Raw genomic sequence first — 16085 nt, forward strand, 5'->3', positions numbered from 1 at the left:
CAATCCTCAGATCTCAACCTCCTGAGTAGCTATGATTTTGAGTATGAGTCTCTGGCACCCAGCTAATTGGTGCATGTTAAACACTGTTTCCAGTCAGGTGTGGTGGTACACCCCTATAATCCCAGCTCTTGAGAGCTACAGGTAGGAGTTTGAGCCAAAGCACTACTTCTGGATTTTTCTGCTTATGTGGTGCTCAGGAATCAAACCCAGGGCTTCATGCGTGCAAGGCAAGCACTCTACCACTGAGCTATCTTCCCAGCGCCTCCATGAGACTCTTATCTCCAATTAACAAGCAAAAAGCTGGAAGTGGAGCTGTGTATCAAGCCCTGAGTGAAAAAACTTGGGGACAGTGCCAAGATCCTGAGTTCAAGCCCCAGGATGGGCGAGCATCCGTGTGTGCACGCACGCACACACACACACACACACACACATGCGTGCACACATACACACACACACACACACACACACCAATCCCTATAAGCAAGTAGGGCAAAGTCCATGCTGGACACAGGGACCACACGTACCTCTGGCCATACCTGACTTTTTCCTTCCTTCTGCTGAGGGGCAGGGCTGTCTTTAAGGACCTGGCTTTGGAGCCTGGGGCTCCGTGGAGAGCTGAGTAAATATTTGTGTGGTGAATGAGTGTCATTTACTCCGACTTCCCGGTGGGAGCAGTGCAAAGGATGCAGGGCAATGCCGGGCACCTTTTGTGACCATACAGGGCTCCGCCTAGTTCCAGAGCCAGCGTGGCGCCTGCCACAGGCTGCTTCCCGGTGGGGCCTCTGCAAGGGGAACTGCAGGTAGCTGGCTGTGGGGATACGACTTCCAGAATCTTCCTTGACCCTGTCCCTGGGGACCTCAAGCCCAGGGCCAGGAACTGGCCTTAGCCAAGGACTGGCCCTAGCTCTGCCTCATGGTGGGAGAGGCCCCAGGTCTCCCACCAGACCGGCTGGGGATTCAGCTTGAGACCTATGTTCAAGGCCAATGTGAGCCCACTCCTGTCATCCTGGCTACTCAGGAGGCTGAGTTCTAAGGATCACAGTTCAAAGCCAGCCTAAGTTGGAGAGGCTATGAGACTTGAGTCAGGGCAAAAGTAGAGTTATGCCTTGAGTGAAAAAATGCTCATGGGGCTGGGAAGGTGGCTCAGTGGTAGAGCGCTTGCCTTGCATGCCTGAGGCCCTGGGTTTGATCCCTTAGCACCTCATAAGAAAAAAAAAAAAAGGCTGGGAAGGTGGCTCAGTGGTAGAGCGCTTGCCTTTCATGCATGAGGCCCTGGGTTCCATTCCTCAGCACCACATAAGCAAAAAGAAAAAAAGCCAGAAGTGGCACTGTGGCTCAAGTGGTAGAGCGCTGGCCTTGAGTTGAAGAGCCGAGGGACAGCACCCAGGCCCAGAGTTCAAGCCCCACGACCAGACCCCCCCCAAAAAAAAAACAACAAAAAAAATGCTCATGGACGGCACCCAGGCCCTGAATTCAAGCCCCAGGACTAGCACATGCACATGCATGTGTACACACACACACACACACACACACACACACACACACACACACACACACACACACCCTGCAATGGGAACCCAGGAAGGATTTTTTTTGTTGCTATTGTTCATCATGGGGCTTGAACTCAGGTTTTGGTGCTGTCCTTGAGCTCTTTTGCTCAAGGCTACTGCTCTACCACTTTTGAGCCACAGGTCCACTTCCAGTTTTTGAGTGGTTAATTGGAGATTAAGAGTCTCGTTGGAGGCTGGGAATGTGGCTCAGTGGTAGAGTGCTTGCTTAGCATGCAGGAAGCCCTGGATTCAATTCTTCAATACCACATACACAGAAAAAGCCAGAAGTGGTGCTGCGGCTCAAGTGGTAGCATCCCTGGGAAGCTCAATACCCCCTCCCCCTCCCCTCAGTTCCTGGACTGGGCCCTTGACCCACAAGGAAGCTATGTCCTGACAGCCTGGTTCAGCCTCCTAGGCAGAGAAAGTTGGAGAAGAGAGCTGGATGGGCCAGAGCAAGAGCATGCTGGGGGTTCATAGCCAGCCCAGGCCACCACTCACCCCCCAAAAAAATCACCATCTCAAAGAATGAGCTGGATAGGTGCTATAAGCTTGTAATCCCAGCTCTACAGGAGGCCCTGACTCCCCCTCTCCCCTCTGTGGTGTTGTAGCACAGCCCACATGGGGGTGTCCCCAAGCAATGGCAGTGGGGGGGAGGCACTCTGGTCAGGACTGCTGGGCCAGACTCTGTCCCTGCAGCCCCCTGGGAGGCCCTGTGGGATCGGGCTCCTGGACACCTGTCTGGATCCGGGATCTATGCAGAACCTGGGAGCTGTGAGGCATGACAGAACCAAGATTCTCTTCCACAAGAGCACTCCAGGGTGTAGGCTCCCCAGGACGCCCCATTGACACACACTGTTGCTGAGTTCTGCATACATTTATGGGGTATGGGGGGGTCACAGAGAGGTGAAGCCACCTTCTCTCAGCTCCAAAGCAGACCAAACTTCCAATTCAAAGATTCCCATTTCACACGGAGGGGGCCAGGTTTAGTGAGGGTCACTTGTAATCCTGGCAACAGGGGAGGATGAGGTAGGAGGATTGTGGTCCGAGGCCAGTCTGAACGAAAAAGCTCAACATCCTACCCAGAACAAACTCAAGCCCACAGTGGCACGGTAGTAAGAGGACTTGCCTGGTGGGAGCGAGGCCCTCAGTTCAAACCCCAGTACCACCAAAAAAGAAAGACCCAAAAGGACCCACATGGCATCCTGAGATCACACCCTGGTCCCTAGGGGCCCAGAGTTGGTGGAGGGGGCGGGAGGGGGGTGGGAGAAGAACAGGCCAGGGGCTACGGTTCTATGTGTGGGGCCTGTCTGAGGTCCGCAGCGATGCCTACCCACTCAGGCAGGAAGGCCGCTTGTGGCTTGAAGATGACGTGGAAGGGGGAGCTGGGCAGGGTGAAGTTGGCCAGGTAGACGGTGTCCCCCCCCGTCAGGTAGGCCGCCCAGAAGCCGAAGGTGCCCACAGTGATGATGGTGTGGTTGCACTGGGTGAGCCGGGCGAAGTCCTTGCCCGGGGAGCCCTCCATGCCGTTGCCGGCAAACACCACATCCCCACGGGCCACCTCCATGTTCTTCCTGCACCACACCATGTCGTCGCTGGTCACCACGAACACCGGGGACTCATAGTGAGCCCGGAACCGATCCATGGCCTGCTGCAGGTAGCCCCGATCGGCCACCACCCCCTTCCACACTCTGGGCATGATGTGCACATAGTCGCCCCGGCGCACGTGCACTCCTACAAAGGTGCGAGGCCGGCTCCCGTTCACGCGCAGGCCCCGCAGGAAGGCCTGGGCCTCCTCACGCATGTGCTTGTGCAAGCTGAACTCCTGTAGGATCTCGGGGCGCAGGTGGTGGTAGAAAGTCCAGGAGCTGGGGTAACCCATGAAGTGCACGTAGCGGCTGGTGATGTGCAGGTGACGCTCTTCCATCCAGTCATTGAGGTGGTAGTGGCGCCAAGGGACCCTGCGCTCCGTGACGCTGTGCAGCACCGGGAGGCTGATCCTGAAGATGGGGGCCAGCATGCTATGCATGGCGGCAGGGATGAAGGCCGGGCGCCCGTTCATCTTGGCCAGGGCGTAGAGCGTGGCGTACTCACCCATCTGGTTCCCCAGGCGGCCTTTGGAGTTGATGGTGAACATTCCCCCCTGGGGAAGATGTTTGGGGACCAAGACCACACGGGCTGAGTAGGCCCAGGGCCCGGGCACCAGAGCCAGGCGCCGGTGGCAGTGGAAGATGCCAGACACCGCGAAGATGATGAAGAGGAGAAATAAGGTGGAGAGGGACGGGCAGGAGGCTCGGCATCTGTTGGTGGCTGCAGGAGGAGAGGATGTGGGTGAATCACAAGGCTGGGGGCTGAGTCTCCATCACTCACTGCCTCAGAATTCAAGTGCTCACTCCATCCACCCATCCAGGGACAGCCTGAAGACCACAGGGGTTCTGGGGGACCCCTAAACACTCGCAGTGCTGTGTGATATGTGTACCACTCTGAATCTATTCAAAGGCATGCTTGGGCTACATCTTTGAAAATGGCATGTTGACTGTATTTGACCTACAACCAGCCACCTCTATGGCCCAACTAAGAACAACTGTGTTAGGGTTGCATTAAATGGAAGAATTAAGGTTTGAGGCCACCCTGGCAAAAAGTTCTCAACGCTCCCTCTTTTTTTTTCTTTTTGTCGGTCGTGGGGCTTGAACTCTGGGCCTGGGCGCTGTCCCTCAGCTCTTCAGCCCAAGGCCAGTGCTCTACCACTTGAGCCACAGCACCACTTCCGGTTTTCTGGTGGTTTATTGGAGATCAGAGTCTTGTGGACTTTCCTGCCCAGGCTGGCTTTGAACTGTGATCTTCATATCTCAGCCTCCTTAGTAGCTAGGATTACAGGTGTGAGCCACTGGCGCCTGGCTTCTTGTCCTTTTTTAAGTGGGCACAGCATGGAGGAGGCCCAGAGCCCAGGCTGTGTGGTCAGAGGGGTTGGTACTCCAACAGCTGTGCCTCAATCTGCCCTCTGAAGTGGGGTTGCATGTCTTCAGGGGGTGGGATGGGTTCAAGGCCATGTGGCCCCTTGATCTGCGCAGGCCCAATCCTGCGTATTAACCAAATACGGTGAAAGTGTTGCATCCTGTGCACTGCGCCTGGCTGGGCGCTGAGCATGGATCCCCGGAGTTGTCACCGCTCTGGGAGTCTCGTGTGCGCCCTCTGGTGGCCCTTTCAACAACGAGAAAGCCCAGCGGAGCGCAGAAGGCAAAGGCCGCTTGGCCAGGGGCACTGGTGCAGTGTGGCTGCCCGGACTGAGGTCAGGACGTGGACCACAGCCCCAGCTGAGGGAGGGGGCATTGCTGGGCCCGGGCCGATGTGCAGGACACCCACATGCTTTGCTAGGGACACAGCAGCAGGCTTGGTGATGGGCTCCTATGGTGTCTAGTGTGCTCCTGAGTTTTTCAGGAATGTGTGTGGCCCAGAACTCAGACCAGAGCCTGTGGGTCCATCTAGCTCATCGTATCCCTGTGTGACCTCCCTCCCACGAAGGGGGAGGGGGGAGAGGGGAGAGGGGAGGTACATTTTTAACGAGTAGATGGAGAAAACAAGGCACTGGAATCCCAGCCACTCAGGAGGCAGGAGGATTTCAAAGTTGAGGTCAGCCTAGGTAAAGTTAGTGAGACCTTGTCTCAAAAAACAAATAAAGGGTTGGAGGTGTGGCTCAGGTGGTAGAGCACCAGCCAATGAGTAAAAGCAAGCGTCAGATAGTCAGTGCCAGATGCAAGCAACACAAACAAACAAAACAAAAACAAAATGAGCTCAAATGGTAGAATACTTGCCTAGCACGTGCAAGGTCCAGGATTCAATCTCCAGAATGGGGGGGTGGAGGGAGAGGGGGAAAAAGAGAAGGAGGGAGGGGACAAAGAGAGTGCAGGAGGGAAGCCAACCAACTTGTTTTAGGCCAAGAGCCACAGCTCCAGAGACCACTCCAGACTTCCAGTACATTCTAAGGGAAGAACAGATCCTCCCAGTCCCCCTCAGAAGCCCTGGCCCCCAACCAGAAGGCTGACTCTAGGAAGGTGAAGGTCCCAGTGCCTGGGGAGCCCCACCTAATGAGCACAAGGCTGGAGTGCAATCAATCCCCAGTACTGTCCAAACTCCCAACAGGTCATTTCCCATCCCCCCAACCTCCCCCCTCCCACTCCCCGGCCCCCAGGCTGGCTCAACCCCCGGCTGGGGCTCATCCTGAGCTCCTGGGGTGCCTGCCTCAAGGCTGCTAATCACTGAGGCACTTCTCCTATTCAGAACACAGCAAGGTCCCTCCAGGGGACAAGAGTTTAGGGGCCCCTTGTCCTGCCGATCAGGCAAAAGGAAACCATTGCGGAAACCCTCCTCTTCCTCCTGGATTTTCCCTAGCAGCAGAAACCAGTCCTCAAACCGTGTTGCATCGGCCTGGAGGCTGCTGCCTGAGTCTGTGAGGGTATCCACACCTTCCCCCATCCCCTCCTTGCTCCCCCACTGTAACCTACTGTACCCCCAATTCCTGCCTCCAAGAGCCTGATACCTTCTAAGCAGCCTCGAGGCTGGATCTGCCTGCTGCCTTTTGTCTTGGAAGGCAGCCTGACCAGCGGGGTAGGGATGGAGTGGGGTGCCGCCTGCCCCCCCTCCCCGCTGGATCCACCAGTGCCCCAAATCTCCCAGGATGTCACTCTGTCATTGTGGTGGAGGGGGGGTCTCTCGGCCACCACACCCTTTCTTGGGCAGCTAACTTCCCAGCTTCTGGAATCCAGTGGATGTCGGCACCTGAGGGTTCCCCTGAACAAAATCCACAGGTCTCTGAACCCCAGTAGTGGGTGCCCCTCCAGACCAGCCTGGAGGGGTGGAGTCCCTCCAAGCCAAACAGCCGCAGACCCTGTGACCTCCTGCCCTGGCTCTGCCCACCTCCATGGGGGGGCAGGGGCAGGAAGACTCAGTGTTTGCATGGGAATTCAGCCCTGGGCATTGGGGGGGGGGCTTTGAGCTCTGCCTGCTCCCTGGGGTCCCAGAGCTGGAGGGGTGGGGGGTGGCCCTGCCCTCCGCAGGGCCTCAGGGTCTCCTGAGCTTTTAGTGTCTGAAAGCAACTGACCTCCACGTGGACCAAAGGTTCCTGGGGGACCTGGGAGGACAGGCTGGGGTCAGCCCAAGACGGGCCGGTAGGTGGGGGGAGGGCAGTGAGAAGGGCACCTCCCAAGTGGGCAGGCCTACCTTCACCCCAAGTAAGATCGCAACGGGCCCAGCTACCACACTGCATGGGCATACGGAGGTGGAGTGAGACCCATACACCCGCCTGGACCCAGGACCTCCACCTGGCAGCCGCCCCTCCTACCTGCCCGGAGCCTCCTGGGCCAGCTTGCTCGCGAGGGCCCGCGCCGGGCCACGGTGATCACGTACCACACCGTCTCGGGTGGCGGGGCTGGCAGGGGTCCCTGTGTGGAGAGTGTGGCCGCGTGGGTGAGGGGCCTGGGGAGGGGGCGGTGGTGTTGGATTCTGAGGGTTCTGCCCTCAGCTCACGCCCAGAACCCCCCACTAGCCTGGGCCAGGGGACAGCCAGGCGCCTCCCCCACCCCCAGCCCACCAAGCCAGCGCCCACTGCGGGCGGCCGCCGCTCCGGCTCCTGGATGACTGCGAACGCTCTGTTCTTCTCTCCTCTCCTCAGAACAGGTTTGGCCAACAAACGGGGGGAGGTGTAGGGAGGGGGTGCATGCCATGAGTATGGAGACTCCCTCACCCAGGAAAGGCCAGTGGCTGGCCCACTCTTGGGACCTGGGTGGCCACAGGGGCAGTAGCTGGGAAGTGGCAGAGCTGTTTTGGGGACCCCCTACCCCAGAGCACCAAGCTACTCACACCCTTGTTTCCTGAGGTGCTAAGGGCCAGAAGGTAGGGTGCCCCAACTACCCAGTAAGAGCCATGTGCTCTTTTTGGGGGGGGGAGGGGAAGCTAGAGCCATAACAAGACTGGGCTGAGGGTAGGGGTAGGGTCCAGCCAGCCCAGGCACAAGACGGCACCAGGCTCATGGTCTGGGGGCAGCCAGCATGTGGCGGGGACCCCAACCAGCAGCCTGGGTGCAAATTCGGACCCAGAACGGCCCAGATTCCCCAGGTCCCAGTGTGGCCTGAGAGGGAAGATTGGGGGCTGGATCCTTCTGGGCTCTTGCTATCCCTCCTGGGGTCTGGATGTCTGTCCCCCGGGGGCTACTCTCCAGCTTTCCCCACCATCTGCTCACCCATCTGCTCAGAGGACCTGTGGGGATCCAGATCCCCAGGCTCAGGGCCTGGGTGACAGGTGGGAACTGAAAGAGTCAGAAAGTGCCAGAAGCCTAACTGGAGGGTCCCCCAGCTCTGAGCTCTGCCTGTGGAGCTCCACCGCCCAGCGCTGGAGTGCCTCCAGCTTCGGGCCCCCCAGATCCTTGTCCTTTCCTTGGTGCTGGCTGCCGCCTCTGCTCCTGGGCGGGAAAGGGTTAAATGGAGGCTGGGGTGGGTGGCAGGGAGGCCGGGGCTGTTGGGTAATAATCCTCCTCCATGCCCAGGGTGTGGAGAACAAGGTTAGGCCCCACGTGGGAAAGGCCTCCTCTCTGATCTCCGTGGGCCGGGGGCTTGGCCTCCGCTCTTGATGTCCTGCTGCCTATGGCTGCTACTGCCCTTGGGGTCTGCCCATCTGCTTGTCCCTTTGGGCCCCCAGGATCTACAGCTTCCTGTGGACTCTGGGTGCCTGGCCAGGCCGGCTCGCTACCCTCCCTCCCCCCGCGTCCGGCCCCCAACCTCCACATCTGTCCCTGTCTCCCTCCATCCATTCCTGCTCCTCCTGTCTTTGCTGACCTTGGTACGGAGTCCTCATCTCTAGTCCTCTGCCCAGCCCTGCTCCCGTCTTTCCCTTGTCCCTCTCTAGGTCTCCACATCTGGTTGCTTTGGTCCCTCTGTCCCCCCCCCCCCCCCCCCCCGCTCCCCGCCCCATCCCTGGGGCCCCTGCCCCTCAACGCTGATGGATAACTCTGGGGTGTTAAGCTCTGGATTAGTTCAGGCAAAATTCTCAATTTTGCTTGCGTTCTTTCCCCTTTGGGTTATGTAAACAGTAATTCTCCCCAGATGGAACTATTTTCCTCGCTTCAAGGGAGCCGGGAAGGGCTGAGCGAGGGCGGGGCTGGGCCAGGGGCACAGCAGGGAGCCTCAGGCCCCCAGCCCACCCAGCCACCCCTCCTCTACAGGTGCTGGCTCTGTTGGGACCATGTCTGTGACCTTTGCCCTCCTGCTCCTCCTGAGCCTGGCCACCTCTGACCTGGACCCTTGCTATGATCCCGGGGGCCGCGCTCGCTTCTGCCTCCCGCCTGTGACACAGCTGGCCAGGGGCAGCTCGCCTGCATGTCCCCAGGCCTGTGCCTTCCCCGCGGGGGACGGCCCCGGTGCCCCCTGCAACGGCAGCCTCACCCTGGACCTGGACGGCCCCTTCCTCCTGACGGCGGTCAGCCTGCGCTTCTGCACCCCAGGACCCCCAGCCCTCATCCTGTCTGCTGCCTGGGCCTTGGGCGGCCCCTGGAGGCCCCTGTGGCGAAGGCCCCCCTGGCCAGGGGCCCTGGGGGGGCCTGAGAGGGTGGCCTTCCGCTCCCCACCCGGCCAGAAGGCCAGGCTGGCGGCCAGATACCTCCGTGTGGAGTTTGAGGGCCGGGCAGGGCTGGCAGCTGCCGGGGTGCGAGGCCGCTGCCAGTGCCACGGCCACGCTGCCCGCTGCGCTGCCCGCGCCCGGCCCCCTCGCTGCCGCTGCCGCCACCACACCGCGGGCCCCGGATGCGAGAGCTGCCGCCCCTCCCACCGGGACCGGCCCTGGAGGCCGGCCACACCCCAGCACCCCCACCCCTGTCTGCGTGAGTCACCCCACCCTGGGCTTGTCTCTAGGGGTGCAGGGTGCCCTCCTCCCTCTCTAGCCTGTCAGCTCCTTGCAGGCCACCTGTGCTGGATGGGTGCTCAGGCATCTGTGCAACACACACACACACACACACACACACACACACACACACACAGGCATGCATATTCCCAGGTCTTCCTTGCCTTCATTTTTTGGGGGGGAGGAGGGTGGTTGGTCATGGGCTTGAACTCTGGGCCTGGGTGCTGTCCCTCAGCTTTTCAGCTCAAGGATAGTGCTCCACAACTTGAGCCACAGTGCCACTTCTGGTTTTCTGGTTCATTAGAGATGAGAGTCTCATGGACTTTCCTGCCCTGGTTGGCTTTGAACCATGATCCTTAGATCTCAGCCTCTTGAGTAGCTAGGATTACAGGCGTGAGTCACCAGCGCCCATTGTTGCCTTCATTCTAACATGGTGCCCTCAGTCTCCCCAGGCCACCATGTTCTGCCTCCGCCTCCTGCCCTGTCACCCCAGGGCCTCCATTCAGGAAGGTCATCCCCACCTTCAGAGAGAGGGGACTCACGTGTCTGGAGGCTGGGGTGGGCTCCATTCTTGGCCACTGTCCCTCTGAGGATTGCTGCTGCCACTCTGAGTAGGACTGCGCCCTGCAGACCAGGGGGAGAGACCCACAGTGTAGGCTGAAGGAGGGGGGGGGTGGATGGGACACACATGGGGGTCTCATTGCTTCCTCCCCCAGCAGTGTTGCAAAGCAGTGAGGGGAAGTAATTAACGTTTGGGTCAGAAAGGATCCTGTGCCAGCCTCCACGCACCAATAACAGAACAGCACACCACTGCTAATGCACACCTGAGCCCCACCAGAGGGGTTTCCGTGGTTAGCCAGCAAGGGGAGGCCTGGAGAGGGGGAGTTGTCTCAGCACCCCATCCATCCATCCATCCCACAAGTCCTCTAGGCTCCCAGGGCCCTGACAATCCAGCGGTCAGCACCGCTCACACGACCAGTCACTCGCTGGCCATGTGTATTTGTGTGTGTGTGTGAGTCTTTGTGGTTCTGGGGATTGACCCCAGGGCCTTGCACATACGAGGCAAGCACTCTACTATTTGAATCATGTCTCCAGCTCTTTTGTTTCTATTTTCTTTTTGTTGTTGTTGCTGGTGGTGTTTGTGGGGCTTGAACTCAGGGCCTGGACACTATCCCTGAGCTTTTGTGCTCAAAGTTAGTGTTCTACCACTTTGAGCCACAAAGTGATAGTGCACTAACTTTGAGCCACAGCGTCACTTCTGATTTTCTGGTGGTTCACTGGAGATAAGAGGCTCAGGGACAGGGCTGGGAAGGTGGCTCAGTGGTAGAGCGCTTGCCTTGCATGCATGAGGCCCCGGGTTCGATTCCTTAGCACCACATAAGCAAAAAGAATAAAAGCCGGAAGTGGCGCTGTGGCTCAAGTGGTAGAGCGCTAGCCTTGAGCTGAAGAGCTGAGGGACAGCACCCAGGCCCAGAGTTCAGGCCCCATGACCAGACCAAAAATAAATAAATAAATAAAGAGGCTCATGGACGTTCCTGCCCAGGCTGGCTTTGAACGTTGATCCTTAGATCTCAGCCTCCTGGGTAGCTAGGATTACAAGTGTGAGCCACTAGCCCATGGCCTCCTATTTTCTGTTGGAGACAAGGACTCACTAAACCACCCAGGTTGGCCTTAAACTCATGATCCGTGTGCCTCTCCCTCTCAAGTAGCTGGGATTACAGGCATGTACCGCTGCCATGCCTGGCTAATTTTTAGAAATGATTTCTCTGGGGGTTATCTGGATAGTGAGGGCTAAGAGTCACTGTCTCTGGGAACCTAATCGCTGTCCCAGGAAACCGCACCATACCCCTGTGCTCCCGGAAAGCAGCAGGAGTCAGGAGGCTGGGTTTTTCTAGTCCTGCCTTCAACCCCTGCCCACTGCACCTCCCTGCACCTCCCTGGCCCAGCTGGAAAGTGAGGATGGGAGGGGGATGGGGGCAGCGTCCCAGAGCCACACTGAGCCTGCGCTGTACCCAGCGCGCTGCAGGGCCCACCACCCACTCGGTGCCAGGCTGAGGTGGGTGCCCAGTGCACAGCAGGCACTTTGTATCTTCTGCACCTCACTGGCACCTCCATGGAAGTGCAGTGCCAGGCTGAGGAGGTCAGGGAGGCAGGGCAATCCCCATTCCCTCAGTGTACCCCATCATAACATACCAGGGCTGCAGGGGGAGGCCCACAGCACTCCCCCCACCCCACATACACACACACACACACACACACACACACACACACACACACACACACACATGCTCACCAACTCCTCTCCAATGTACCCATAGTTGTTTGGGGTTTTTTTTGGTCAGTTGTGGGGCTTAAACTCTTGGCCTGGGCGCTGCCCCTCAGCTCTTCAGCTCAAGGCAAGCGCTCTACCACTCAAGCCACAGCACCACTTGTTTTTTTCTGGTGGTTTATTGGAGATAAGAGTCTCATGGACTTTCCTGCCTGGGCTGGCTTTGAACCCTGATCCTCAGATCTCAGCCTCCTAAATTGCTAGGATGACAGGCGTGAGCCACCAGCTAGGGCTCAATATATCCATGTTAAACAGAGGACAATGTGGGTGGTCTGGAGCCGCCTGGCCCTGAGGGCAGGACAGGAGAGAGGAGGCTGGGGCATAGGGGACTGAGCCCTGGCCCTGACTTGTTCCCCTTCCCTCCCAGCCTGCTCCTGCAACCAGCACGCCCGCCGCTGCCGGTTCAACGCGGAGCTGTTCAGGCTGTCTGGAGGCCGCAGCGGGGGCGTGTGTGAGCGCTGTCGCCACCACACAGCCGGGAGACACTGCCACTACTGCCGGCCAGGCTTCTGGAGGGACCCTAGCCAAAGCATCACCAGCCGCAAGGCCTGCAGGGGTGAGTGCCGCCTTAGGCTAGACCAAAGGGGAAGACCTGGTAGAGACTCCAGGGTCTGAGGGGGGAGGGCTGGGCCTGGACCCCCCGGGTCTGAAGGAGGGAGTACACATTTAGTAGGGCACCTCTGGATCCCAGCTTTTCGACACCCTGATCCTCACCCTGCCTAGCCTGTCAGTGCCACCCTATTGGGGCAACGGGAGGCACCTGCAACCAGACCAGCGGGCAGTGCTCCTGCAAGTTAGGGGTCACAGGCCTGACGTGCAACCGCTGCGGCCCTGGCTACCAGCAGAGCCGCTCCCCGAGGATGCCCTGCCAGCGTGAGTCCCCACGCAGGGTGCAGCTCTCGGAGGGGGGAAGGAAGGAGACATTCCAGACCCCACAGCCTTGGGAGGAAGAGGGGAGCGGTTCTGGGAGAGGGTGGCAAGGGACTCTGGCACATGGGAGCAGGGACATCTGGATTCTGCATGCGGGGTGTGGGCTGGATGACAGGGTGAGACTCAGTTTCTCATTTGGACTCACAGGAATTCCAGAAGCAACTACCACCCTCGCCACCACCCCTAGGGCTTCCAGCTCTGGTAAGAGGCTAGACAGAGCTTCCTGGGCAGCATGAGGAAATGGGGATGGACTGCCTGGGTCAAAGGTTATGGGCACCCCCAGATACCTATGGAGGCAGAGAGAGGGTGGAACACATGGTTCAGGCTCCAGGGGCACACTGCAGATGTTCTGAACCCCCTCACCCACCACAGACCCTCAGTGTGAAAACTACTGCAATGTCTCAGACACCAGAGTGCACATGAGCCTTCAGAGATACTGCCAGCAGGAGTATGGTGAGTGAAGGGGGGAGGGGAAGGGAGGTGACCCTGGGCTGCTCAGAGTTACTGGTTGGCCTGTCAGTTTGTTCCTTCATCCCTCCATCCCTTCCTTTCCTTCTTTGCCTGGTACTAGCAGTTGAACTCAAGGTCTTGTATTTGCTGGGCAGGCACTCTTACTACTTGAGCCACATCTTTAATCCTTTTTTGCTTTAGGGTCATGTGTTTTTGCTTGAGTGTTTTAGACCCACAATATGCCCATTTACACCTCCCATGTTCTTGGGATTTCAGAGGCACACGCCAATGTCCAGCCTATTGAGGGATATAAGGGTCTCACTAACATTTTGCCCAGGCTGTGGCAGAACCAAGATCCTCCCCATCTCTCTTCCTTGAGTGGCTGGGATTATACTGGTGCACCACCATGCCAGCTTATTTTCTTATCTTAAATGGGAAGGAGTGCAAGATTCTAAAGGTGTGTAGATGGAAGACAGAAGACAAATGGGGAAAGGGCCATTCACCACTTTCTTGTGTCTTTTCTTCCCACGTGTTCTCTACCTCTCACACAGTCTTCTTAGCTGAGACCCAGCTTCAAGCCAGAGTCCAGCCCCCAACACTGCCTGACCTCACCCTCAGAGAGTAGGGAGTACCCCTTTCTGAATTACAACCAGTGACCTCAACCAAGTTCCAAGGACTAATCTCATCCTTCTGGTCCCTACACTCATCTGAGCCCTTTTGGCAATACTCTCTCACTCTCCACTCCTGGTATGCTCTGACCCTACTGTACTTAAAAACCTTTCCCAGCCCAGTACTTGTGGCTTACGCCTGTAATCCTAGCTACTTAGGAAGCTGAGATCTGAGGATCATGGTTTGAAGCCAGCCCGGGCAGGAAAGTCCAATTAACCCCCCAGAAAACCAAAAGTGGTCTGTGGCTCAGGTGATAGAGTGCTCGTCTTAAGCTGAAGAGCTGAAGCACAGCGCTGGCTCAGAGTTCAAGGCCCACGACCAAAAAAAAATAAACTTTCCCACACAGACAGACAAAGTGTATGTGCTCTTACTAGGGCTTGAACTCAAGGCCTAAGTGCTATCCCTTAGTTCTTTCATGCAAGACTAGTATTCTACAATTGAGCCACAGCTCTACTCTGGCTTCTTGCTGGTTTGTTGAAGAATCTCAAACTTTCCTGTTAAGGCTGGCATCTAACTGTAATCCTCAGATCTTGGCCTCCTGAGTAGCTAGGATTACAGGCATGAGCACTGGTGCTAGGCTTTCTTAGGTCACCCCCTCCCCCCACCCCCACCTTTAATTCCTTTATCAGTCATCACTAATAAGACCTCTCCAAATCACATCAATTTACACTAGGCCCCTCTCCCTGTGTGACCACCTCGGTCTGGCCCTTCCCAATCATGATCCTGGAACCCCAAGACAAAAACCATACACCTTGCCCTTCTAATCCTGGCTCCCACAGCCCTCATGTCTCAGGGCCACACTTCAGGTCCCCTCACCCTCAAGGGTTCAAGGTCTCTTACCTTTCTAACACGACCCCACCACCCCTGGTAGGCCATCCACTGGTCCCCAACCCTCGCAAGGAAGCCACCCCGAGGTACTGGAAGGCCTCACCGCCAGGCCTGACGCCTCCCCCTCCCCCCAGTTGTGCGCGCACAGGTGCTGGCGGCAGAGGAGGCGGTGGTGGGCTCGGCGTGGCGGCGGCTGGCCGTCCGCGTGCTGACCGTGTATAAGCAGCAGGCACGGCCGGTGCGCCCTGGCAGCCAGGAGGCGTGGGTGCCCCGCGCCGACCTGGCCTGCGGCTGCTTGCGCCTGCGGCCAGGCACCGACTACCTGCTGCTGGGCGGCGCGGCGGCGGGAGGCCCGGACCCCGCGCGCCTCGTCCTCGACCGCCGCGGCCTCGCCCTGCCCTGGAGACCGCGCTGGGCCCGGCCGCTGCGGCGGCTGCAACGGGAGGAGCGCGCCGGTGGCTGCCTCGGTTTGCGGCCTCCGACCCCGAACCCCAAGTCTCAACACGAACTGGGTCCCCAAAACTGAGGAACTTCCAAGTGCCGGGACAACCGCGCCGTTGACTTCGACGAGAGCGTGCGAGGCAGCCAATGGGAAGGCGTGGAGCTCCTGACGTCACTCTGCATGCGCCAGCTCGGGGGCTGGGCTGTGGAACAAAAGGCGGCAAGCTGCGAGCTGGACTTCTGGGCCCAATCGCCCTTCATAGTCTACTTTTGAGCCAAGCCATTACCCCAACAATAAAGTTTAATGGGGTGGAGGTGGGGGGTTAGATCCTTGATCCATGCTAGCAGTGTCTCTAGGGAGCAAACGGAGATGGCCTTGAATAAAACTGTCAGGCTGATGTTGTAATTGCTGGCCAATCAGGTGAAAGAACCCCTATGGCGTCACTGGGTACCGGTTAGATTTGCCGCTTGGTGATTGGCCAAAAGACAGAAGGAGGTGTGTGGCTGGAAAAGGAGGGAAATTTAACAAAGAAAAGTTCAGCAATTTTGTTTTTCTAGAAAGTTCCAGATTTTGGAATTTTCTGATAGGCCTCAGCATAATCTCTAAGGACGGAATAAAGAGGCTTGTGAATATCTGAAGAAGGCTCTGATCCTGACAGGCAGCCTAGAGAGACCCTTTCCTGAGAAAATAACCCACTGGGAACTCACAGAGTGATATGACATCCACTTGATGCTAACAGGAATTCTGTTCCTACCCAGCAATTGGTCACCTACAGGTCAGAGAGGTTGGGCAAAAAGGCAGGAAGCAATAAAACCTATGGAAAGGAAGGTTGCTTCTGCATCTACAACCAACTACAATGTCGAATTTCAATAACACCTAGGTTATGTTAAAGGAATCTTAGAGAAACAATATGATTTCCACAGGAAGCAAATAAGGAAACTGAGGCTCCCAGGGAGCTCCATATTAAGTCAGGGTACTTGTGTTTGGCCAGGATCTTTTTTTT

General features: G+C 57.8%; 2 protein-coding genes across 2 annotated transcripts; one reads left to right on the top strand and one right to left on the bottom strand.

Annotated features, from left to right (window-relative positions):
- Window positions 1-2832: 2832 nt before the first annotated feature.
- Window positions 2833-6020, bottom strand: LOC122125587 (galactoside alpha-(1,2)-fucosyltransferase 2-like). Its single transcript, XM_042700107.1, has 2 exons — window positions 5897-6020; window positions 2833-3857 (listed from the first exon to the last, which is right to left on the bottom strand). Exons 1-2 carry the CDS (start codon window positions 6018-6020, stop codon window positions 2833-2835), a joined length of 1149 nt encoding a protein of 382 aa, XP_042556041.1.
- A 2736-nt stretch (window positions 6021-8756) lies between these two features.
- On the top strand, window positions 8757-15166 carry Ntn5 (netrin 5). Its single transcript, XM_042700108.1, has 6 exons — window positions 8757-9414; window positions 12131-12319; window positions 12487-12636; window positions 12841-12894; window positions 13066-13146; window positions 14775-15166. Exons 1-6 carry the CDS (start codon window positions 8781-8783, stop codon window positions 15164-15166), a joined length of 1500 nt encoding a protein of 499 aa, XP_042556042.1. The 5' UTR covers window positions 8757-8780.
- Window positions 15167-16085: the final 919 nt, after the last annotated feature.

The sequence above is a fragment of the Dipodomys spectabilis genome, unplaced genomic scaffold (assembly GCF_019054845.1).
Source record: "Dipodomys spectabilis isolate Male_0828 unplaced genomic scaffold, ASM1905484v1 ptg000266l, whole genome shotgun sequence".
Taxonomy (NCBI): Eukaryota; Metazoa; Chordata; class Mammalia; order Rodentia; family Heteromyidae; genus Dipodomys; species Dipodomys spectabilis.